This window comes from Pan paniscus, chromosome 4 (genome assembly GCF_029289425.2).
Source record: "Pan paniscus chromosome 4, NHGRI_mPanPan1-v2.0_pri, whole genome shotgun sequence".
Classification (NCBI taxonomy): domain Eukaryota; kingdom Metazoa; phylum Chordata; class Mammalia; order Primates; family Hominidae; genus Pan; species Pan paniscus.
In genome coordinates this window covers 1,457,111-1,483,397 of record NC_073253.2, presented here as the reverse complement: position 1 = coordinate 1,483,397, position 26,287 = coordinate 1,457,111, and the positions used below count along the sequence as shown (strand labels likewise).

Sequence of the window (26,287 nt, the reverse complement as noted above, 5' to 3'; positions counted from 1 at the left end):
TGAGTTTTATTTAACTGCTCATCTATTTGTGGTGGAAGGAGCAATGATTAAATGGCTGGCATTCATTAAGCCGGGAGGCGGCCAGAACGCAGAGACTTGGCAGGGGCCGACTGGAGGCAGGGCCCCGGTGGATGCGGCCAAGTTTTCTCAGAATCGCCAGCGACTGCCCACTCTGGCTTCCGAGAGGCTGCTCCGGGTCGAGGGCTACAGGGCTCTGGGAACCCCCAGGTCAAAGGTCAACACCAAGGGGAAGGGGATGGGTGGGGGTGGGCAGCAAGAGTCGCTCCCGGGAGCCAAGATGGTAACCTGTGCTTTTGTCTCCTGCCACCCACAGAGATGAAGCATAGAGGTGCTGCCCCCACCCCGGCTGCAGCTTCCGCTTCCCCTGGGCACGTGCAGGGCGCAGCACATCCCCAGTGGTCTGCTCCCCTCTGCACATGCACCCCGTGACTGTGGCAAGGACAAACACAGAGGGTAGCTGGGCCCCGAGTGGCAGGCATGTGTCCCAGCGACGTGTACGCGCACATATCCACACGTGTCCATATGCGTGTCCATATGTGTCCATATGCATGTCCATGCGTGTCCATATGCACACATACATACACACTGGCATGCACAAATGCACACCTGCCTGAATATGCACACACACGAGCACATGTCACACACATATACACAAACAGGTACAGACACACACATATACACAACACACACATATACACACACGTACACATGCTCACATATACACACGTCACACAGGCATACATGTACATATACACATGTGCATATATACATGCAAACACACACATAGAACACACATACACAAAATTGCATGCATGTATATACACTCACAGGTATACATATACGCGTGCATGTGGACACCCATTGTACAAGCACATGTGCATGCATGTATACACGTGTGTGTTCACACATATGCACACCACACACAACACAGGCATGTATGTCCATATATACATGCACACACGCGGGCAGCAAATATCGCACACACGTATATGCATGCACACTTGCACACTCACACAATGTCCATACATGTACATGCACACACACAACATGACACACATATTCACACATGGCACATGCAATACACACACCCACACACATGTATATGTGTGCATACACGTGCACACTCACACAGTGCCCATGCATGTACATGCACACATGATACATATCTGCACACATGGCACATGCGTGTACAACACACTCACACATGAGCATACACTCATGCTTACACACATGCAGGTGCAGCCCGGCCCCCACCCCACAGGTCTTGCTGGTTCCTCCTTCCCTGACACCAGTGTATGGCACGCCGTGGGATGGGCCTTCTCAGTACTTCAGGTCCCCGTTCATGGAGGCTGTGGACAGTGTGCTCACCAGCCCCTGATGGTCCCCTGGCTTCTGGCAGTGGTTCCTGATGAGCTTGTAGATGGCATAGCCAGGGATGGTGAGGGAGGGCACTCCAGCCACAATCACCACCACCACATACACCCAGTTCGGGTAGGAGATCTTCTGGGATTTGGGAAATTCCTCCTGGGGAGAGAGCCCCATGGGTGAGTAGGCATCCCGGGAGCCAGCGGGGTTCACTTTGAGGCAAAGGCCCCTCACCCCATGACTCTCACCTCCTGTCCTGTGGGGCAGGCAGGGTGGCCTGGGGCTCCTCCAGCTTCCCCTTTCCCCTACCTCCCAACTCCCAGCCCACCCACCTCCCTCCTGGGATGGTGTGACACATTGGTGTCAGGGAGGGGGGAACCAGCAAGATGCGTGGGGTGGTGGCTGGACTGCACCTGAGTGTGAGTGTGTGCCCATGTGTGTGGGTGTGTGTATTGTGTGTGCATGCGCCATGTGTGTGGATGAGTGTCCTCCTTTCCCCTTCCCCATTCCTCTCCCCACCCCAGGCGACTGCCTGGACACTTACGTAGCCAGGGTCCCAGATGCTGTAGGTCAGCTCCTGACTGACCTGGACCACGAAGAAGAAGAGGAAGATGATCAGCATGAGCAGGGGGCTGACCACGCGCCACGTGACTTGCCAGAAGATGTTGGGCTTGTGGCCGATCATGAACTCGATGTCCTTATTGAACCTGCCAAGGCCAGAGACAGCTGTCACTGCTGCTACCAGCTGGGCTTCAACTCGCTAAGCTTTCTGTGCGTTCTGCTACCCGAACAGATGGCGTGCTGCGAGGTGCCCGGCCTCCCCTTGCCAGGGCCCGATCCCTCCCTCCTGGCCATGGGTGCCTCCTCAAGCAGACCCCTCTGTGGGCACGGCCAGCAGCTGTCTCTGCCCTATGATGCCACCAGCCAGTGCTCGACGGCTTGCCCATGGTCAGAGGTGCCCCGCCCTCACCCACGTCTGAGGTGGTCACCGGTGCAGAATGGGGGGTTGAAGGAGGGAGTGCCGCCAGACACCCCCAGCCTCTCCTTCCTTAGCAGCACCCTGAAGTCAGAAAACCCCACACCTTCCCCACCCTATGGCTCAATTCCCATCCTCTGCTGAACCCTCTTCTGCGCAAAGGAGTTTATTGTCTGCAGAAATCAGGATGGAGCAGGCAGAAGGTTACACCCAAGCCGGTCCCAGGCCTGCAGTGTCCAGGTGGGTACCCATGGTCCCCGCAGAAGTGTGTGAGGAGGAGCTGGTCTCACGTGCTCCACATTTAGGTGGTTATGCCTGCACCTCACACCCCGCAAGAGCTTACTGCCCTTGCGTCCTGCAAACCTCACTGCTGGGGTTTTCCCAAGCCGGGAGCCTGCAGGGCTGTGCCTGCTCAATGTTAACTGAGTCTGTCCAATTATTTCTTTTCTTCCTCTTTTTTTTTTTTTTTTTTTTGAGATGGAGCCTCATTTTGTCACCCAGGCTGGATTGCAGTGGTGCAATCTCCCCTCACTGCAACCTACACCTCCCAGGTTCAAGCGATTCTCCTGCCTCAGCCTCCCGAGTAGCTGGGATTACAGGCATGCACCATCATGCCTGGCTAATTTTTGTATTATTAGTAGAGACGGCGTTTCATCGCGTTGGCCAGGCTGGTCTCAAACTGCTGACTTCAAGTGATTTGCCCACCTTGGCCTCCCAAAGTGCTGGGATGACAGTCATGAGCCACCGTGCCCGGCCTTGTCTGATTATTTCTAAAGCTGTGGTGGCTCCAACCAAGAGTCTCTCTCTGAGGCTCTACCACACTGCTGGAGCCTCTCTGCCCTAAAAAGGCCTGGAGCATCAGGGAAATAAAGCACTCCCCACCCCCCTGCACACACACACACACACAAGGAGCATCCCCGGCCGTGGGCCCTGCAGTGGCCTCGAGCTCTGGCTCTCTGCGTGGGCACTGCCAAGGTCTGGGCTCCACTGGGCTTCTCGGCTTCCAGCAACACAAAGCTCCCATTATCGGCATGCCAGGGCCCTGCTGATGCCCTCTGCTCCCGCCAGGACAGGTCTACACCAGCCTCTGTGGCCGGCCGAGGCCCCGAGTCATAGACTCTCCCTCCGTACCCTGAACATGGCCCGGGTCCTCCCTCACAGGAACGCCCTGTGACCTGGCTTTTCTGCATTAGAGGCGCCTGTCCCCACCGTGGCCCCTACCTGTCCACACCGTACACGTAGACCACAGAGAACATCTCGCAGAAGGCGATGATGAGCAGGGGAATGGAGCCGGCATAGCTGTCCAGCAGGGAGAGCCAGTACTGGCCGGAGTTCAGTGTGAAGATGAAGCCAATGAGGAATGTCCCCAGGCAGATGAGGCCTGCAGGCCGGGGGACAGAGCTGTTCACACACCCGGAGGCTGCACGCACGGCCGGGGACAGAGCTGTTCACACACCCGGGGGCTGCACGCACGGCCGGGGACAGAGCTGTTCACACACCCGGAGGATGCACGCACGGCCGGGGACAGAGCTATTCACACACCCAGGGGCTGCCATCCCACAGGTGGCACCATTGCCATGGGGACCCCTCCCGACTGCACACGTACCTGTGAGCACCTCCTTGGGCCACTTCGGGGGGATGACTCTGAGGTCCTGCAGGGGCACAACAACGCCCTCCATATTCCCAAACATAGATGACAGCCCCAGGCAGAAGAGCATAATGAAGAAGAGCACAGACCACAGTGGGGACAACGGCATCTTGGTGATGGCCTCGGTGAAGATGATGAAGGCCAGGCCTGTGCCCTCCACGGCCTGCACGGATGACACACAGTCACCAGGGCCTCTGCCCTCCGTGGGCTCTGTCTCCTCCCCGCCCGAGGTCTTGTGCGTTGCCAAGCCACGCAGCATGGGGCGGGCAGGTCTGAGCTGTCATGAAATAGCTAGATCTTGTCTTTTAGGCCCAAAGTGTATTTTCAAAAGCCGAACTATGCATCAGGACCAGCACGTGGATCCCATCACCAAGCGGCACTCAGAGCCCCGTTCCGCCCACAGACGGGCTCTCCCAACACAGGGAGCTTCTGAGATCTCACAGCCTGCACAGCCCTGATCCAGTGCAGCTGAGCCACATACCCAAGGTGTTACGCGAGTCACCTGTTAATAAACGCATACCCTGGACGTGCTCGGAAGGCAGGTGGCCAACGGCCGGGTTAGAGCAGGCTGTGCTCACAGACAGGCTCTCGGGTAAGAACCACCAAGGCGCAACCACCCGGACGCCTTCTGCTCCTGTGTCTGGTCCCAGACTGTCACCAAGAACCAGGCCCCGGCCCATCATGGTCCTGGTCATCAGTGGTCCTAGCTGTGGAATCTCCGGAGAAAAACCTCCACCCATGAGGCTGAGGGACCTGCCCAGCTCCGTGGGGCTCCCTGCAGGGAACTGGCTCAGGGATTGGATGTGGCAGGACTCAAGGACCCATCTGAAGACAGGGTCCTCCACGGTCGCTTAACACAACTATGCGAGTTCCAGAGGCAAGAGTGGAACCCCTTGCACAGCAGGACGTGGCTTGTGGAGGGCTCTGAAGAGTTTAAAAGGAAATCATTAGAAGCAGGCAGCAGCACGTGCATACAAGGCACGCCGCTCTTCAGTGCAGGGTGGGAGGTGGGAGGAGGCGGGAGGTGGCGGGAGGTGGTGGGAGGTGGCGGGAGGAGGTGCCAGGATGGAGGCACCAACTCTGGTGCTTCTCGGAATGGCACTGCCGAGGGCAGCCCTGCCATGAGATTGCACACCACGGGGGTTTCTTTCTGTGGCGTTTCTAGAAAAGGCAGGTGGGCAGAGCAGCAGAGGGGGTGCCTGGGGCTGCCAGGGGTGGGGAGCAACAGCACACGGAAAGCTTGCGGGCGTGGACGGGGGTGCTGCACATGGCTGTGCAAGGCACTGGAAGTGGGCGAATTTCATGGTGCATAATTATAGCTCGCTAAAGTTGCTTTTAAAAGACATTTAGACCAGACGGCCCTGTTGGGCCCCTCCTGCCTGCGCATCCTGCACTTGGAGGCCTCCTACAGTTGGTGGCACAGGGTCGGGAGAGGCTGCGGAGCCCTCTGCCTGGCTCCAGCTGGTGCGGAAATGGCTCGCTCTGCCCAGCTCTTCTCCCAGTGGCCACTGGAGAAGCAGCACTGGGCCCTGAAGTGCCTCATGCCCGCAAAATATGGGGTGGCTCCCCAAAAGAACACTGCATAATGAAAATCAGCAAATGTCGACCTTTAATTGTAACAGCATCTAAACTTCGTTAACTGTGGAAATAGTATTCAAAAACACTCGTTACGTGGAGTATCCTCGATATCAGCGTGGCTGAGCCTCGCCCGCCAGTCCAAAATAAAACCTGTCCTGGTGGCCTCACAGGTTCAAAAACAGCTACAAAAACTCTTTCAATGTCGATAGAAGTCACCGTGTTACAGATGGCCCCAGGGGGTGTTTTGTGTGTGTGATGGGAGAGAATGGAGGGGCAGCCCGTGGTGTTCCCCGGCTCCTGCCTCTGAGCCTACGCCTCTGCGTTAACAGGAGCCTCGGAAGTGAAATCTCGTGGCCTGGCAGACACCAGCGCCCCAGACCAAAGAGCCCTGGACGCCAGGCAGAGCAGACAGTGGGAGCTGGGCCTCCCAGCTGAAGCTCAGCATCTGCGTCCTCCACAGGCCAGGGGCCCAGGGGTGGCCGGACTCTGAGGTGCCAGCAAGGGGTGTCCTCTCCCTGCCTCGAGCTCCGGAACGGACCTACCTCTGAGAGGAAGGAGTTGATGTCGCAGGTCTGGAACACCAGCTGTGCGTAGGCCGCGGGGTCGGAGGCGTTGCACTGCTGCTGCATGTCCACAAAGTTCTCCTGGGTCACGTTGCCTTCAGGCAGGTCGAACCCGTTGATGAGGGTCAGGATGTTCCTGCGGGTCAGATTGAGGCTGACGGCCACCTGGAGCCAGGGAGGCCGGGAGGCTTCCTGGAGGCGCAGCCCAAGGCACCAGGATGGTGGGACGGCCACTCACGTGCTGAAGCAGTCGTCATAGCGCTGCGTGGCGCGGAACCCAATGACGGAGTAGACCACGATGGCCACGTACACCGATGTGAAGCCGTTGATGATGGACACGATCACCGAGTCCTTCTCGCAGTTGTTGCTGCAGACGAGACCAGTGTCATGGCAGCTGGCGATGAGGTCCCAGGTCAGGACACAGCACAGGGCAGCATCCGCATCCCGCCCAGAGCGCCAGCCCCAGGAGTGAGAGGCTGAGCCACTGAGTGACACGGGGAGGCAGTCGGAGCCCCTGCCCCACTCCGAGCAGGCTCAGGGGATGCAGAGGTGGCCCCAGGGCAGCACCTGGTCCCCTGCTCACCTGGCCTCAGCTTAGGGGCTGCCCCGGGCTATGACTGCTCCTGACTCCCCAGACCACTCTGGTTATAGAGCTCAGGTCTCTTCCCTCCCCATCTTGTGCCTGCGGTAACCTCCGTCAAGCCTCTAGGGACAGCTCCAGGCCAAAGACATCACATCCATTCTCTCCCAGCCTCCACCCTAGGCGTCCTGTCCAGCTTCTCGGCAGCTGAGACCTCACCATTTCCTAAAGGCACCCTGTGCTCAGTGTGTCTTGAACTCAAGCCCTGACCTCCCTGACCCAACCCAGCCAGCTCACTCCACCCTTCCCATTTCGGTTGATGCTGACACCATCCTTCCAGATGCTTCCATCAAAAGCTGAATCTGTTAGCCTCAGGGAAATGCCAATCAAACTGCAGTGAGATCTCACCACACCCCTGCTGGGATGGCCAGAAACAAAAGTCAGACAATAACAAGTGTTGGTGAGGATACGGGGAAACTGGAGCTTCCTGCACGCTGGTGGGAACGTGAGTGGTGCAGCCACCGTGGAAAACGGCCTGACAGCTCCTCGAAGGACTGCACACAGAGGCCAGCATGACACAGCAACTCCACTCCTAGGTGCACACCCAGAAGAACGAAAGCATGCGTCCACAAAAACGCGTACACACAGGCTCACGTCAGCATGACTCACGACAGCCAAAACGTGGAAAATGTCCATGGATGGATATGCACAAACTGTAGCCCATGCACACCATGAAATATTGCCCAGCCCTAAACAGGAATGGCGCTCTGACACCGGCTGTGATGGGATGAGCCTTGAGGATATTGTGCCCCATGCAAGGATCAGACACAGGGCTGTGGCAATGTGGCCACCCCATTCGCAGGAAATGTCCGGTCCAGGCACAGCCACAGAGGCAGAGAGCGCATCAGTGCTCACCCGGGGCAGGAGGACAGGGCACTGGGGAGCGGCTGCTCACATATGTGGAGCTTTTGCTGATTGGAACCTTCTAGAACTGGACAGTGCTGATGGCTGGCTTCACAACTCTGTGAACGTACTTAAGACCATTGAACTGGGCACTCCAAATGGGGGAGTTGTGTGGTATTCAAATTATCTGAATAAAGCTGTTCTAAAAATAATTCACCCTCAATTCCACCTCAGCCACTCCACGAAAAAGTCAGAGTCCTCAATCCTGCCTCGGCCCTGCCCCAGCTGCCTACAGTGCCCAGGGGTCCTCCTAGCACCTGCCCTCAGCACCCAGGGGAGCTCCTGAGGCCTGGGTGGGGCTTCACTGCTCCACCCAGTGCTCGCACAATGACTCCAGGGTCCTTTCTGTCCCTCCAACACCCTCTCTGCCCACAAGCCCATCTGCAGGTGCCTCCAAGCACATCTCCCTCCGCACCCCAGCCCTCCCTGCCTGGGCTCTGCACCTGCCCAGCCCCAGCCCCGCCTCAGCTATGCCCTCCCTGCCCAGCCCCGCCCCTCACACCCAGGGCCCGCCCTCCCTACCCAGGCCCCCGTCCAGTCTAGGCCCCACCCTCCCTACCCAGGCCCTGCCCCCTTGCACTGAGGGTCCCCTGTGTCTGACTCCAATCACACCTTCCCAGCCTGGAGGGCCACCCTGACCCCTAGGAGTCCTCCCTCACCCCCAGCCCCTTCTGCTCTGAAATTCTGGTCACCACACAGAGGACAACTTCTGCACTTGCTTGTCAACCTGCAGAGCCACAGGTCACTGAGGGCAGGTCCTGATGCACCAGGTCGGGCACACAGTAGGTGCTTCATAAATGCTAGTGGAAATTAACTGACACCAGCTGTGCTCCTCCCAGACGCTGCTGGGGACTCCAGGGTATGCATCCTTCCCAGGGGCATTGGGAAGCGCAGTGGGTACGTGGGGAAGGGGCAGTGGAAGGATCAGACCTTGGTCGGGGACGTGGAGGGCGTCGGGGGCGCCACATGTCTGGGGGCCTGGGATGCCCAGGGGTGGGCTGGGAGCGATGTGGGTGTGGAGCAGGGAACTGGGGAGAGCACAGGAGGGGTCTGCACCAGGCTCGTGGAGGGACGGGTGTGGGGAAAGCTGCAGGCGCCCGGCTCCTGGCCCTCCTCACAGGGAGACCTGCCCCTCCTCCACACGCTGCACTCTAGACTCAGCTCACATGGACCCTGAGCAGGAGGGAACGGGCCCATCGGGGCAGCAAGGCCCCGGCCACACAGCCACAGAGCGCTTTCCACCTTGTCTTTTATCCTCCCAGCAAGATCCCCCCAGGACTGAGAGGGAAACTGAGGCCCGCCACGCCCGCACTCACTGCACAGAGTTGTAGCTGGAGAAGGAGATGAGGCCCCCGAAGGCCAGGGAGAAGGAGAAGAAGACCTGTGCGCCCGCATCCAGCCAGGTGTCCGGCTGGGCCAGCTCCGTGACCTGCGCCACATGGAGACCCTCAGCCACTCATGGTGCAGATGGGGCCATGGGGACCTGGGAGGGTGTGCTCCCAGGGAGGCTGGGGAGGGTCGAGGCTATCGGGGTGGTCAGGACAGGCCAGGGCCCCCTGGGGTGGCAGCTATGCCTTCCCTGTGGGGGCTCCGTCGGCTCACAGGGGCAAAGCCACCCTCCCAGGAGCTGCCCCAGGCCCCAGGGACAGGCCTTGCCCTCGCTGGCCCCGTGGACCTCCTCAGGCCTGGGACTGGTCGAGCAGCAGGCTGCCTGTCCCCGTGGGTGAGAGCTGGTATTGAGGCTGGCGGGGGCACAGGGCAGCCAGGTCGGGGTCTGGGCCCAGGGCAGCCTCGAGGACTTACGTTGGGCGTGAAGAGGAAGACGATGCCATTGGTGGCGCCCTTCAGCGTCAGGCCTCGGATGAGGAAGATGGTCAGGACGACATAGGGCAGCGTGGAGGTGATGTACACGGCCTGTGGAGGGCGGGACATGTGGGATGGGCGGGAAGTTGGGGGGCCGGGCATGCGGTGGGGGGGGCACGTGGGGGCGGGGCGGGCACGTGGGGGCGGGACATATGGGGGCGGGGCATGTGGGGAATGGGGGCCGGGCCTACGGGGGGCGAGGCATGCTGGAAGGGTGGGGAGGGGGCCAGGCCTGTTGGGGGGACAGGGCATGTGGGAGGGGTGGGGATGGGGGCAGGGGCTGTGGGGGGCGGGGCCTGCGGAGAGCGGAGCATGTGGAATGGATGGGGATGGGGGGCCAGGCCTGTGGAGTCCGGGTATATGGGATGGTGCGGAGGGGGGCCGGGCCTACGGGGGTTGGGGCATCTGGGGAAGGGGGCCCAGGACGACGGGGGGCCGAGCATGTGGGACGGGTGGGGATGGGAGGCAGGGCCTGAGGGCGGCCGGGTATTTGGGATGGTGCGGAGGGGGGCCGGGCTTGGGGGGGGGGGCATGTGGGACGAGTGGGAATGGGGGCAGGGCCTCACAGGCTGCCGGCCCACCAGAAGAAAGGGATGGCCGCTCTGGACCTCGTACCAAAGATTCCCATGTAGGGGAAGATCGAGCCTCACTCTTCCATTTCCACTTTCCTGTTTTATCATCACCATCATCACCATCATCATCATCATCGTCTATCTCTTTCTGGTAGTTTGTTTTACTCCTACATAACGCTAAGTGTCGTGTGGGCCAACGTCAAGTTCCTGGGGCCCCAAGTCTGGTCATTTCAGGAAACCTGGGGCAGGCAGGGCCCCTCCCGCCCAGGCCAGTGAGCCTAAGGGCAAAGGCAGCTCTCTTGGTGGGGTCTGGGGAAAGGCAGAGCCCGGGACCCCCAGAGCTGGGTTTTAGAGTGCAGCCGGCCGGAGGCAGGGCTGCCCGCACCCGCCCTCTGGAGCACCTGCAGCCTGGCCGGGCCCATGCAGTACCTTCCCGGTGGTCTCGATGCCGCGGATGGTGCACATGTACAGGACGCTCCATGCGCAGGCCAGGCACAGCAGCATCCACCACTGGATGGAGCCCGAGTCGCTGATGGACGTGGAGATGTTGAGCGTCTCTCGGTACCAGAAGTAGTCCACAGGGGAGCTCCTGGCACACTCGTCCACATACCCTGGGGAGAGGGCCATTCACACACCTCAGGGTACGGGTCCCCCAAGGGAGGAGAATGGAAGGCCCTGAGCTAGAAGAAATGCCAGCCACGTTCCAGAGGCCTTGACACCAGTGACACGCCCACACGTGCACATGAACACAGGCACACATGCTCACGTGCACGCACATGCATGCACGCACACAGCACACATGCACAGCTGCACCCTCACGTGCACATCTGGTCCATGCACCTGCACACCCCACACATGCACATGCACACACACACACAGCAGACACATGCACACAGGCACACATGCTCACATGCATGCACATGCACGGACACACAAAACACACACATGCACACAGGCACACATGCTCACATGCACACACATGCTCACATGCACACACATGCATGTACACACACAGCACACAAGTGTGACTGTACTCTCACATGCACATCTGGTCCATGCACCTGCACACCCCACACATGCACATGCACACACACAGTACACACATGCACACAGGCACACATGCTCACATGCACGCACATGCATGTACACACACAGCACACAAGCGTGACTGTACTCTCGCGTGCACATCCGGTACCTGTACCTCTACACTCCACACATGCACATGCACACAGCACACATGCTCATGTGCACACACATGCATGCACACACATAGCACACACATAGCACACATGCACAGCTGTACCCTTGCATGCACATCTGGTACACACACTTGCACACCCCATGCATGCACACACCTTTGTGAGCACACGAGCACACATTCCTACACAGGTGCACTGGTTAGAAGGCTCCAGCCCCAACAGTCAGGTGCACCCTGGGCCTCACGCTGCTCCCTCTTCCCTGTGCAAGTCTGGCGGCCTCAGAGTGTTTGCGCTCCCGGGCTGGGGCCCTTGCCTGCAACTGCCCACTCCACACACTCTCACCACTGTGGGCCTCTCTGGGCTCGTGGAACCATCCTGAGACCTTTCTAAAGGGGAAGTGGTCTAATTCCAGAGGATCCCACAGCCCCGGAGGCAGGAAAGGGCCCCGACAGTCCCAGCGAGCAGTGAGGGTTGCACGTATCGTGGGAGGACCTGTCTTATTCCGACCCCAGGGGCCATCTTGCTGGCCCCGACAGAGCAGCAGCATGCAGGGAAGCCCCGCTGGTCCCGCTGTGCTGGTCGGACCAGAAGCCGGTGGTGACCAAGCCGTTCAGGCCCCAGGACCACGTGTGAATCGCCGTGAGCTGACTGCATGTCACACGTAGAGGGTCTGCCCCCTACGCTCCCTCCCTGGGCAAGAGGGTTCTGGAAGGGCCGGGGTGGGAGGGCAATGCGGGGCCCACATGGGCAGGACAGACCCACCTGTGCGGAGCAACGCAGGGATGCATGGGGCGGGAGGCGGCAGTCCTGACACCACGTCCCTTCCTGGAGAATAGGGAGCAGCCTCCCAGCAGCCCGGGGCTCCAGGCTGGTGACCGGGGGCCCTCAGAGCAGGCACAGCCCCCCCGGGCTCCCACGCTTTCCTCCCAAGGGCCTCATCCTCCACCACGCCCCCCACACAAGAGCCACCACTTTTAAGGTCTTTTCTTTCGTGCTGTCATTTTTTGACACCCTGTTGCCTTGGGGCTCTGGTTTCTGCCACGCCTGACCTGAGTTTCCTGAGGCCACATGCCTGCTATGAGAGACACAACAGCCCCACAGGTGAGAGGGACGGGGCTGCTTGCAAGGACTCACCTGTCTGGTTCTCGTTGAGCGGGCACTCGCTCCAGGGCAGAGGCTCCTGGAAGGAGTTGAATAAGTACCACATGATCCAGGAGATGATGGTGTTGTAATACAGTCCCACCATGAAGGACGTGAGCATGGAGGCCAGGCCTGCAGGGAGGCTGCTGCTGAGGCTTGGGGCCGAGGCACACCCTCCACTGGCCACCCATCCCCACTCTGAGCAGGAGGTCCCAGGGCTGGCACAGGGTGTGGCTGGGATGGGCTACTCCAGAATCTGAGGGGCAGACCCAGTGCAGGCCGGGATCATGCAGCTGATGCCATGGTACAGCCTGTACACGCCTTCCCGGCTCACACCTTCCTGGCACACGCCTGCCCTGCACACGCCTTCCCGGCTCACACCTTCCTGGCACATGCCTGCCTGGCTTGCCCCAGGCATGGGTCTCACCTGCCCAGTGCAGCCTCCAGCAGGTGCATCCAGGCCACCGCCTTGGCAGAGAACTTTTGATGTACCAGTAGCCTGGTTGCTGCCTACGGGCTGGGGGACTGCCCACTTGGCCCTGCCCCAAACCGGGAAGCCCCCGTGGCCCAGGACAGGTGGGTGGGCTTCAGGAAAGCCTTCCCTGTGGAGGACTCATGAGAGGGGAGACAACAGAAACTGCAGAGGGGAATGTTCTCAATTATTTGGGGACAGCTAGGCAGGATGGAAAGTGTGCTATGTAGTACATGCTTTATTGAAGTTTCAAACTCAAAACCAAATGTGTGTTGTGAATATGTGAGTGTGAGATGGGGAAGAGAGACAGGGGGAGAGACGGAGATAGGGGAAGAGAGAGAAGAGGGAAGAGACAGAGAGAATAGGAAGGGGAAAGAAAAAAAGACAGAGACTGAGAGGGGGAGAGAGAGAGGAGGAGGATGAGAGAGAGGGGAGAAGGGAGAGAATAGGAGGGGAAAGAGAGAATGACAGAGACAGAGAGAGAGGAAGAGAGAGGGAGAGACAGAGAGAGGAAGAGAGAGGGAGGAGGGAGGTCTTGGATACTCAGCGAGAGGGTGTGGGCTCTGCCCTGGGCCTGGAGGGAGGCCTTGGAAACTCAGGGAGAGGCTGGGATGAGGGTGTAGGCTCTGCTCCAGGCCTGCAGGCTTCCGAAGGGCAGGTGCGTCCTGGACTCAGACCCCTCTCTGGAGTGGACCCTGCCCTTTCCTCCTCCGTCTTTCACCATCTGCCCATATTCTGAGGGCTTAATGAGCCGTGTCCTCTTGGTGAGGCTGCACTGGGTCTGCTCCTGGGCCCCAGAGCTTATAAATGAGTGACTATGTCTGGGGGTGTCAGTGCTGGGGACCTCCTCACTAGGTGTGGGGGAGTGGACACAGGAGGCTGGTGCCCCCTCCTGGGCCCTGGGCTCTCGCTGAGCGCCGCCATGGGCAGGGCTTGAGTGGTCACTCTGCTGTCCAGCGTCTGGACCCTCCTGGGCCCTGGGCTGCCAGGGACTCGGGCGGCCTCTGCTGGCCTGTCTGGTTCCTGGTGAACAGGAGTGGCCTGGAGTTTCCAAAGGCCTCCAGGAGGAGATGAAGCTGGGACCTTTGTTGCACCAGAAACAGACAGGGAAGGCGGAGCAGGGGCGCTGAGGCCAGCAAGGTGACCCCTGGGCCCGGGTGGAACGGCTTCCCAGCAGAGGCGACCCCTGGGCCCGGGTGGAACGGCTCCGAAGCACTCACCTAGGCCCTTCAGGGCCGGGTGGATGGAGCTCCACACGCCCAGGCTGCCCCGCCGCAGCCGCTGCCCGATGGCGAACTCCAGGTACAGCAGGGGGATGCCCTCCAGGACCAGCAGGATGAGGAACGGGATCATGAAGGCTCCTGCAATGGGAGGAGTCCGCCATGCCTGAGAGCCGTTCCCGGGGGAGCAGGAAGGCCTCCCTCGGGAGCAGGCATTCACAGCAAGCCTTGCAGCCCCTATGGCCGGCCCACCACGTGGAAACAGAGCTGAGATGGAGCAGCCAGTCCATGGGATCAGGGCCAGAGCTGACTCCACGTTCTAGAAGCACTGCTGGGCAGCTGGACGTTCCTGACCATCACACAGGCTGAGGTCGCCTGTGGGACCTCGGGACGTTGCTGTCGTTAAGGGAGGTGTGGTCCATGCCTCACGCGCTCTGACCAACGTGCAACCACAGCCGCTGCCTGGGAATCGACCTCCCCACCCACCCCCTGGCAGTCCAGGAGTCCCACGGAGGAGCTGCTTTTGCCTGTCCAGCCAGGGGCTTCCAACAGCAGCGTGCCACCCCTGCCCCGCCTGTGCCAGCTGCACCTGCCGCGTCCCTCCTTGGCTTAATGAACGTTCTGTGGATTTGGCATGCCTGTGGGGAGAGGCTGTTTCCTGGCAATCGTGTGTGGCCTCAGTGGGGAATTAAGGTTTAATGGGGACCGTTTTGGTTCTTAAGACAGAGTTCTAAAGATGGACCTGAGCCCAGGTGCTGGTTACATGGCATTGTGGATGTCTTTAATACCACTGAATTGTACATGTAAAAATGATTAAAATGGCAAATTTTACATATATGTATTCAATAATAATAAAAAATTGCAAAAAGGAGAACCACGTTGAGACATTTCTGCTTCTGCTGTGACAACGGTCTTGTCTTATGGGGGATCTACCCACCTCTGCAGTGCTACCTCTTTGCTCTAAAAGGACACCTTCAGCCATCATTCTGGGGCTAATTCTCTAATGTGGAACAGTGTAAGATCACCTTTGAAATATGATGCTATTTAATCTTTGTGAAATTGTAGTCATTCAGTCTGGGCTAGAACTGTAGCAGGAAAGTGGGACTGTCCAGGCGCTGACAGCCAGGAGACAGGTGACCCACTCATGGTCTAAACCGAGGGCCACGTTTAGTGTTTCAACTGACTGGAGAGTTGTTTGTCTGAAAGTTGGTTTGAAATAGATAAAAGATAGGGATGTGCTAATCCTGAGAGGAAGCTGAGTGGCTCCTGCCATCATCAGGCGCAGAGGCTCAGAGTCAGCCTGGGACCGGGAGAAGAGATTCAGGAAAAATCGCAGATGCTTAGAAGGATTTCACACTCACATTTTCTCACATCTTTAAATTCTGTCTCTTTTAAAAAACCAAAGCTGAAAAGCATAGGTCAGCTTCCTCTCAGAGCTCAGCGGCAGCCAGCACCCAGAGAAGGGGCCTGGCCGCGCCCATGAACTCCACTCGCCCGGCCAAGCGGGCTGCCCTGACCGCTCCCTCTGCAGGTGGACGTATGGCCTCCCAGCTCAGCCACACGGCCCCAAGGCTACACACAGGATGAGGTCCAGCCACTCCTGGGCATCATGACGGTGCCCAAGGTGCTCGGCAGAGGGCGAGGAGGGACACAGCCTTGGCAGGGCTCCCATCCGGCCAGGGCAGCGTGGACACCGATGGGTCCTTCACTCGAAGGTGGAGAAGGACGAGGGTCAGGGAACAGCAGAGGTGAGTGCAGGCCGTGGCGCCCGGCTTCCGAGGCTGGCCTGACACCGCGCAGTGCGTCTCCTATCTGAACCCGAGCACCCTGCTATGGGGACGCGGAAGCAGCTCCCGTCGCACCTGCCCCAGGCTGGACGGAAGGGCCACGCTGCAGCCGGGGTGAGCACAGCGAAGCCGACAGCCTTTGGGACCGAGGTCAGCAGCTGCAACAGCGCAAGAATTCCAAACACAGCTGTGGCTGAAGGGCCTGGGGGTGTGCAGGTCCCAAACCCCAGTGAGCCTGATCCCGACATGGGTCCTGTCTCCTGGGGGCCACCTTTGTGTCCCGTGGTGACTGACCCTGAGAGGGAGGGCTGTGGGGATGCTCACATGACACTGGGGTCCCAGCGACAGCCCCTCCTCACGCTGCGTGTCCCTGGGGCCTCTCAGGAGGGATGCGTGACCCGCCTGCCTGCACCCTCCCCACCAGCAGAGCCAAGCCCCCATCATCCTCCCGCCCCCCAGGCTGGGCACCCTCACCCTCCTTCCCCACACACGTGTTCCATTTGTTCTTCTCCCACCAAATCTCTTAAACCCTCAGCTCCCTCCGTTCCATCCCCATTGCCTCCCTTCCCGACCCAGCCACTGTCTCCTTAGCCAGCAGGGCCATGTCAGATCCCAAACTACTGTCCTCAGGGGATGGCACAGCACATGTGTGAGAGACAGAGACACACACAGAGACAGTGACACAGAGAGACAGAGACAGAGAGGGAAGCAAGGAGAGAGAGACACACACACAGAGACAGAGTCACAGAGAGGGAGATGGAGACACACAGAAAAAGAGACAGAGAGACACACACACAGACAGAAACAGAGAGAGACAGAGGAGAGAAACAGACAGGGCGATGGAGAGAGAGAGAGAAAGAGAGAAGGAGGGAGGGAGGGGTAGAGGCGGGAGGGAGAAGCCAGGTACTGGAGGCTGTGACTTCCTCACTTGGCCCCTGCCAGCCTTTCTCACTCCTCCCTCTCCCAGTTTAACACCCAGCCTTTTCTCTCTCCTCCCTCTGTGTCCACTTGGTGCCTGCCTGTTGAGTGGAGCAGGGCCCTCTGGAGCCCAGGACCTCTATCCCCACACAGGCCCCTCTCTCTGAGCTGGGGTTCCAGGGACAGGTTCCTTCAGAAGCAGGAGCTGCAGGTGGCAGAAGCAGAGCCAGGTGTGTAGGGTGGGCTGGCGGGATGCTGGATTCATCGAGAGATGAAAGGCAGAAGGGAATGGTAGCAGGTGCAGGAGATGCTCGCCAGCGGGTCCCTATGGGAGGGTGTGGGGGCTGCAGGCTCACCTGCAGGGAAACCCAGGACCCCAGCAGGGCCTGCTCATTAGGTTAAAATAAGAAAAGATTCACTCCTCCAATTTTTTTTTTCCCAAGAGCTTGATTTGAAACTCTTCCAGACAAAACTACCAAGAAAAAGCAAGTGCATGATCCCCAGTGTCCTCCACCCCCTCCCTTCCCTCCACTATGCCCTAACCCTAAATGCTCGGGTCTTCCTATCGCTCCATCTCCATTGAGAAAACTCCTATTCATCCTTGAAAACCCCACCAGGGTGTCCCCTCTTTTGAGAGTCTCAGTTGTTGCCCTTGCTCCTGGTGGCTCTCCTTTCTGAAAGTTCCTCCAGGCAGGAGACCCTCAAATCCCCAACCCCTGGGGCTCAGGCTCAGCATGGAGCAGTGAACAGAGAGGACTGGGGGTGGGGGGCACACACCCACTCCACCCCAAATGCAGCCCGGAGGCAGCCAGGCCCTCTGTTGCTCCCAATGAAGGAGGCTGTCCTGCCCCAAGAAACTCAAGGAAAGCCAAGCATTCTTGACAATTAAAGCCACCAGAATGTGAATATTTGTCTTTTAAACGCAGTGACTTCTTCCTAGTGTGGGGTGAGGTGCAGAGGAAGGAGAGAAGGAAAGGGGTGGCCAGCGCCCAGGGGACACTGCGTGGCTCTGCCTGGTGGGGCCCTGCAGGGCGCCTGGACGTGGTTGCAAAGGTCCCTGGAAACCAGGCCTCTCTGCGGCGCTGCAGACGTTGGCTCACTCAGGTGGAAGCAGGTAACCGAGAGAATGGGGTGGGGACGTGGCCAAATGGAAAGCACCCAGAGGGAAAGAGACACTGGGCACAGAAACAGTTCCTCCTGTCTGTCCTTGAAAAAGTAGGAAACCAGGAGAGAGGGGGAGGAGGGAGCTGCAGTTCTCACGCAGGGACTAAGCTTCCCCTTTTTTCTCTCTCCAGCAGGTGGTGTTTGTGGCACCAAGTAAATGCTGCATGAATTTTTGCTAAGAATTAGCTGCAGATGGACTAAGGGGAAAGCTGACCCCGGGGCCAGGCGTTGAGCAGCAAAGAAGAGACAGCGGGAAACAGCTGTGCTGGCGCCACATGGTCCTTGAAGGGGCGGCTCCTCCGGCTCCCGCACGCCACCTCGCTCACGGGCACCATCACTGCCCTGTGCAGAGGAGCTGGGGGGCAGCCCCTGAGGGGCCAGCTGTGGGGTGGGCTCTATCAGCAGCCACTGACGGGGACACACGGGGCAACTGAGGTTTCTGGACAGACACAGGTGGGCATGAATGCATCTCCACCTGCGCCACCGGCACTGCGGGGCCCCGCCGTGGGGATGTGGTGCTCCCAGGTGGAGGTGAGTGGGGTGAGCCCTGGCTGACCACGCCTCACGGCTTTCGGTTGCTGTTCCTGCACACCTGCCCACTGCCCCCAGCACCACCCTCGGGGGGCTCCGCCATCACACCCATTTCCCAGGTGAGAATGCCCAGGTGCAGCACGCCCTTGAGACGGCTCAGGTGAGTGGGGCGGCTGAGTTTGGAAATGCCCTTCCTCAGGAAAGGGTCCCTTGAGCCTGCCCACCTGGCACAGGCTCTCCAAGGAGGGCAAAATCTGTTAAGACACAGGAGACTCAGAGGCACGCGTAAATGGTTTTTAACCTCGAAGGACAATCCCAGACACTCAGGAGGCTTCCAAGAGGGAACCAGGAGGACCCGGCTGCCTGCTTCCCCTCGATTTGGTCTCGATGACCCGCATCAATTAGGAAATCTGGTGTCACTGACACGGCATGCATGCTGGGGCCCTCACTAAGATGCACAGAGAGAGAGTGTGCTGTCTGTGGGTGTGGCCTCCCAGGGACGCGGCCTGCCCCACTGTTTTGGTGCCCATGAGGCCCCCAGGAGCCAGAGGAGGGGACCCTGTGTCCCCGGGTCCTTCCAGCTGCCTCCCTGAAAGCTCCCTTGTGGCAGAGCTGCGGCCCAGATTGGATTCACCAGGAGACGGGTGCCCTGCTGGGAAACCCGGTGGCCTGCAGAGCCGTCTCCCATTCTCGGGGCCCTGCCCTTCTGGCCCGAGTCCCTCTGGCTGCAGTGTGGGCTTCAGCTCTTTCAGGCTGGTGGTCTGGTATGTGGGGTCCTGGTCAGCCCGCACAGCATGACCAAAAGGCACAGGGTTCCTCCAGGCCGGGGCGACTGCCAGAACCCTGTGGAGCCATCTGCGATGCCACAGCTGATGGGGGCCCAGGTGACAGTGGCCCTCAGAGTCTAGCAGGTGACCTGGTGGCCCAGCTGAGAGTCTAGCAGGTGACCTGGTGGCCCAGCTGAAGGGCCAGGTCAGGGGAAGCTTGTCTGGGGTCTGGGGAGAAGGGCCTGCTGGTGTCCACCCCAGGAGTGGGACCGTCTGAGACCCAGCACATCCCAGAGCCCTGCTCGGCCCTCCTCACCTGGGCCTGCCTGCCCGGAACCCGCTGCCCGCTGCCCGCTGCCCGCACCTGTCCACCCCAGCATGGCCCAGGGTGCAGCACCAGCACCCGCTGCTTGAAAGCTGCTCACTCCCAGGCTCCACCGTGCACAGCGGCTGGTCTCTGGGTGTCAGAGCGGGGACTATCTGAGGTGCTGGGAGCCCCATCAGATTCCTGCCCAAGCCCGCATCTTAGAACTTGCCCTTCTGTGCAAAGACAAATAACTTCCCAGGCAGGCTCAGGCAGTCCCAACCCCTCCTCTTCCCAGGAGGCATGTGTCTGCCCCTCCGTCCCCAGTGCCTGTGACTCAGTTTCTCCTCCAAGCTAAACAAACTCAGGGTGTGGGTGAGCGCAGGGATCCTCCCCACAGGATAGGGCCCTGGGGGAGGGGCGAGGACAGTGGCCAGGAAGTCCCCTGAGGCTTTGGTGAGCTGAGACTTGGGGACTGTCAGGGACTATAGTATCGGAGTGGCCAAGGTCCCCCGACCTGCCTCCAGTGGAAAGTGCAGGCTGGACCAGAGGCTCATGAAGCGCCCACCCCCGCAAAGCAGTGATCAACTCCTTGACAATGCTGGAGGCGAAACTGATTCAGGAAAAGCCCATTTCTGTTTTTCTTTAAAAACCTTCACATCACAAAGCCCGCGTGAGAGACAGCAGCTCTCCATGGTGAGAAGGAACAGGGCCCCCTGAGGGCAGGCTCCTCTAAACGGAGGCTGAGACCTTCACGGCCCCCCGTGAACTGCCCCAGGGCAGCAGGAAGCCTGTTTCCCGAGGGTGCCCGGCCCTCCTGGACCTTCCACTGAGAAAGCAGCAGGTTTATGAGGGCAGCAGCTTTGGGGTTCGCCAAGCCCAAGGGCTTGAGTTCAAGTGTGGGGGTCCTAGGTACAGCCCTCTGCCAGGCCTGGGAGCCACTTCTCAGATGCTCAGGGCCACTGGACGGGAACACAAATGTCACCTCCATGCCAGCAGCGGCCATGCCTACCTGGGCCGCAGGAGCCAGAGGAACGAGGAGCAGTCAGGCTTGTGTGTTGGGTGGGCACAGCGGCTCCCGGCCTCCAGGCCTGAGGGCACCTGGCTCAAGAGCCAGGCCCGAGTCCACAGGCTCCGGCTACCCACTCTGCTCCTCTAGGGTCACCTGCCCCCAACCCAGCTACCTCCTCTGCTCCCTGCACTGGCAGGTGTCCGCCTGTGGGGCTGGGACGAGAGGTGATGCCCAGGAGGGCCCGGCCCCGCGTCCTCCGAGGAGTGGCTGTACCGGGAGAAACACCCTTCCCCCAGCCCCACCCTCAGGCCAGAACGTTCCAGGACTGCCAGTCTGGAACACAGGCCCTCCCTGGAGCCCCACACGAAGTCTTGGGGTCGTGCCGGCCAGGCCCATCTCCTCACCAGCAGCCTAGGAACCGGGCACGGGGGCCCGTGGGGGCCCCAGCTCCCCCCACACCCTGCGGCTTCTCCTCTCCCCTCCGTGCTTGGGGAGCCGAGGGTCCGGGGAGGATGTCTGCCCAGAGCCTCTGCGTGTGTCTGTGCTTCCCTGGCCACGGCGTCGCCCGCAGCCCCGCCCGGCCAGCCTACCTCCTCCGTGGCTCTGACACAGGTAGGGGAAGCGCCACACGTTGCCGAGGCCCACGCAGAAGCCCAGGCAGGTGAGCATGTACTGCGCCTTGTTGTCCCACTTCGGCCGGGAGCTGGCCTCCTCCTGCTCGATGGTCTCCAGCTCAGCCAGGGATGGGATCCGGGCGTCTAGGCCGGGGTTGGGCAGCACGAGCCTCACCATGGTGGTCGCTGGACGGCTCCGCACACAGCAGGCAGGGCAGAAGCTGGAGGGTGAGTGGCCGTGGGCCGGGAGCCGGGCACTTTATAGAGAACCTTTGGCACCTCGCCCCACGCACCTGGGCAGAACGGAGCCAGTCGTCAGCAGATCTGCAGGGTGCGTCTGCGGAGGGACTGTTAATGCCTTATCTGCAGAGACGCCCGGCCCCGGGGCCAGCAGAGCCACCCACTGCCTTCGGGCAACCAGAGGCTGCTCCGTGGGCGCTGGCCACCCCTCCCCCTGCACAAACGCACACACAAATGCGCACAAACGCCGGTGCACCCCGGGGAGGAAGAACCAAGGCAAACAGGATGCTGGCTCTGCCCCAGTCTGGGAGCCCCTGGCTGCCGGACACCCCCACCTGCAGGAAGCCGGGTGGGCCTCTCCACAGCTCCCTGGAGCACAGGCATCCCCGGCCCCCACCCCGGTCCAGGGAGAGGGAACTCAGCCGGAGCAGGGGCCCTGGGGCAGCTCTTGGTCTGCTCACACCAGGCACAGCGAGGCCCTGGGCCCCTCCAGCCGGGCTCTGGGCTCTAGACAGCTGCTCAGGGGCCGGGCTTCCCACCAGTCCCCACAGAACCACGGCTGCTTGGGATGTGGCCTGAATCAACCTGAGAGTGGGGTTCCCGTGGCTGTGCCCCCTGGGCCACAGTTTCATTCTGGGGTTCGTAATGAACTTCATAATGAACAGCTCACGCTGCCCAACCCCAGCCTGGACACCCGGATCCCATTCCTGGCTGAGCTGGAGAACATCGAGCAGGAGGAGTTCAGCTCCCGGCCATAGGTTCAGGACCCAGAGCCACCCTCTGGGGCAGCCTCGTCCCCAAGGGCCCTCTGGGGTCACCGGGGATGCAGGGTCCCGTGTCATGGAACCTGCAGCCACCCCAGATCCCCGCCTTCCCGGTGACTGCAGGGTTTCTGTCCTTCTGTGGAGCACTTTGTGGGGGGCAGTCCTGTGCCGGGCACGGGACAGCGAAGGAGGTGGCATCCCTGCTCCCCAGCAAAGAGGCCATGCAGGGAAGCCACAGGGCTGACCACGGGGTCCAGGAGGGGCCGGAGGAACATTTGCGGGGAAGCCACAGGGCTGACCACGGGGTCCAGGAGGGGCAGGAGGAACGTTGCGGGGAGTTCAGGAGAGGATCCTACCCTGTGGGTTGTGTCTCCAAAGCCAGAGTGGGATTCTCTCCTGGTTTTCCGCACAGGGAGTTGGGGGCCCTCCTCTGTCGGGCGCTGCCCGTTTGGGCCCCCACTTGGGCCTCCCCTCACGTCTCTCCCATCCAGGAGACCTCAAGCTCTGGAATCCCAGACCGGCCTTCCTGGGGCCAGGGACGGTGCCACACCCTGCCCCTCCCCAGGCCTTCCTCCCGTCGCCTCCGTTCAGCCTCTGGGCTCACCTCCCTGGGGGCCCTCGCTGGCCCCCTGCCCCCACGGCCCACATGGCTCCCTCCATAGCCGGGGCCTTCCCGGCAGGCATGGGACTTTCTCCCTAGCCTCCTGGTTCCTTTATCTCAGTCTGCACCGCTGGGCGATAAGGACCCAGAGCCGCCCCCGCCCCCACCTCCACCCTGCACAGGGCTCATCGACATTCGCTGAGTAATGGAGATGAAGGCGCTGGGGGCGTCACTCAGAGATGAGCGAGTTTAGGCGCCTGACCTTTGCCTCTAGGACACAGGAACTCAGAAAGGGAGGCCAGAAGGAAGAGATCACGTTTGCATTTAAGGACGCTTGGCTTCTGAGCACAGTGCAGATTGGAGGGAAGGGTGGGGACCTGGGAAGACAGAGAGAGAAAGACAGAGACAGAGAAAGAGAGACAGGGACAAAGACAGAGAAACAGAGACAGAGACAAAGACAGAGAGAGGTAGAGACAGAGATGAGGAGAGACAGAGACAGAGAAAGAGAGACAGGGAGAGACAGAGACAAGGAGAGACAGAGAAAGAGAGACAGGGACAAAGACAGAGAGGGGTAGAGACAGAGACGAGGAGAGACAGAGACAGAGAAAGAGAAACAGGAACAGAGACAGAGAGAGGGAAAGACAGAGAGAGAAAGGCAGAGACAGAGACAGAGACAGGGAGAGACAGACAAAGAGAGACAGGGAGAGAGAGAGAGACAGAGAAAAAAAAGAGAGACAGAGAGAAAGACAGACAGAGAAAGAGAGACAGGGACAGGGACAGACAGAGGGAGAGACAGAGACAGAGAGAGAGAGAAAGACAGAGACAGAGAGACAGAGAGAGATGGAGACACAGAGAGAAAGACACAGAGACAGAAACAGGGAAAAAGAGAGATGGGGAGACAGAGACAGAGAGAAAGAGAAAGACAGAGAAAGAGAGAGGGAGAGACAGAGACACAGAGACAGGGAGAGACAGAGAGAAAGAGAGAGACAGAGATAGACAGAGACAGAGAGAAACAGAGAGATAGAGACAGAGAAAGAGACAAAGAAAGAGACAGGGAGAGCCAGAGAGAGAGAAAGACAGAGACAGACAGAGGAAGAGAGACAAGGAGAGACAGAGATAGAGAGAAAGGGAGAGACAGAGAGAGAGAAAGTACAGAGAAAGAGAAACGGAGAGATAGAGGCAGAGAAGGAGAGAGGGAGAGACAGAGACAGAGAGAGGGAGAGACAGAGAGAGAGAGAGAAAGACAGAGAAAGAGAGCCAAGGAGAGACACAGAGAGAAAGACAGAGAGAGACAGAGAGATAGAGACAGAGAAAGACAGAGACAGACAGAGAAAGAGAGACAGGGAGAGACAGAGATGGAGAGACAGAGAAAGAAAAAGAGAGAGATGGGGAGACAGAGACAGGGAGAGACAGAGACAGAGAGACAGGAAGAGAGAGAAAGACAGAGAAACAGGAAGAGAGAGAAAGACAGAGAGAGACAGAGACAGAGAGAGATAGGGATAGACAAAGACAGAGAGATAGAGACAGAGAAAGACAGAGACAGACAGAGATGGGGGAGACAGAGAGATACAGAGACAGAGAGAGAGAAAGACAGAAACAGAGAGAGACAAGGAGAGACAGAGATAGGGAGAGACAGAGAGAGAAAGACAGAGAAAGAGAGACAGGGATAGACAGAGACAGAGATAGAGATAGAGTCAGAGAAAGAAACAGAGAAAGAGACAGAGACAGATAAAAAGAGAGAGAGAAAGAGACATAGAGAAAGAGAGAGGGAGAGACAGAGACAAAGAAAGAGATAGGGAGAGACAGAGAGAGAGAAAGACAGAGACAGACAGAGAGAGACAGAGATAGAGAGAGAGAGGGAGAGACAGAGAAAGAAAGTCAGAGAAAGACAGGGAGAGAGAGAGAAAGACAGACAGAGCAAGATAGACAGTGAGACACAGAGAGAGAAAAAGAGACAGAGACAGAGAGGGGGAAGAAACAGAGACAGAGTGACACAAAGAGACAGAGACAGACAGAGAGAGAGAGTCAGTGGCTGGCCCAGGCCTGGAGTGGGGACTCAGGAATGGCGGAGGGGACAGGACAGTCTTCAGATGGGGAGGACGTGTCTCCTGGACCCCAAGGACCAGCAAGGGAGAATGAGCATGGGATGGTTAAGGGCAGGTCTTCTGAATGAGCTTTGTGGGAGAGTCCACACCACAGACGATTGGAGGCATGAGCCCACATGTGTGTGGAGGGTCCCTGCCCCTTGCAAGCCCCACTGGACACACCTGAGTTTCCCAGGGGCCTTGGGGCCCAACTTAAAGGGTGCCTGGGGCCAGTGGCCTTGAGGCTTCCTCCTCTCCCCAGTGCCTCTAGAAACTTCTGCAGAGGCAACCAGGTTGCGGGGTAACAACCAAAACCAACTTGGACCACATTTGCTGGGCCACTGGCCCCACAGTTCTTAGTGCCCTCAGGCCCAGCATTCGTATATGTAAAACAAAGCATAGTACCCAACTCTCACAGTACCGAACTCCTGCAGTACACAACTCCCACAGAACCCAACTCCCACAGTATCCAACCCCCACGGTACCCAACTCCCACAGTACCCAACCCCCACCGTACCCAACCCCCGCAGTACCCAACTCCCGCAGTACCCAACCCCCTCAGTACCCAACCCCTGCAGTACCCAACCCCCTCAGTACCCAACCCCTGCAGTACCCAACTCCCACAGTACCCAACTCTCACAGTGCACAACTCCCACAGTACACAAATGCCACAATACCCAACTCCCAACTACTCAACTGCCACAGAACACAACTCCCACACTATCCAACCCCCACAGTACCCAACCCCTGCAGTACCCAACTGCCACAGTACCCAACTCCCATAGTATCCAACCCCCACAGTACCTAACCCCTGCAGTACCCAACTCTCACAGTACCCAACTCCCACAGTACCCAACTCCCACAGTATCCAACCCCCACTGTACCCAACCCCTGCCGTACCCAACTCCCGCAGTACCCAACTCCCACAGGACCCAACTCCTACAATACCCAACCTCCACAGTACCCAACCCCTGCAGTACCCAACTCCCACAGTACCCAACTCCCGCAGTACCCAACTCCCGCAGTACCCAACTGCCACAGTACCCAACTCCTGCAGTACCCAAATCCCACAGTAGCCAAATACAATAGTAGCCAACTCCCACAGTACCCAAATCCCGCAGCACCCAAATACAATAGTACCCAACTCCCACAGTACCCAACTCCTGCAGTACCCAAATCCCACAGTAGCCAAATACAATAGTAGCCAACTCCCACAGTACCCAACCCCCACAGCACCCAACTCCTACAGTACTCAACTACAATAGTACCAAATACCCACAGTACCCAACTCCCACAATACCCAACTCCCACAATACCTAACCCTCATAATGCCTAACTCCC

At 59.3% G+C, this 26,287-nt stretch overlaps 1 protein-coding gene across 1 annotated transcript; it reads right to left on the bottom strand.

The window, feature by feature from the left end:
• Positions 1-1,341: 1,341 nt before the first annotated feature.
• SLC6A19 (solute carrier family 6 member 19) lies at positions 1,342-21,435 on the bottom strand. The gene is made up of 12 exons (XM_063604161.1): positions 21,234-21,435; positions 14,161-14,301; positions 12,463-12,600; positions 10,559-10,740; positions 9,498-9,608; positions 9,011-9,123; positions 6,390-6,518; positions 6,131-6,287; positions 3,969-4,173; positions 3,584-3,743; positions 1,931-2,093; positions 1,342-1,545 (listed from the first exon to the last, which is right to left on the bottom strand). Exons 1-12 carry the CDS (start codon positions 21,433-21,435, stop codon positions 1,342-1,344), a joined length of 1,905 nt encoding a protein of 634 aa, XP_063460231.1.
• Between the last annotated feature and the right edge of the window lie 4,852 nt (positions 21,436-26,287).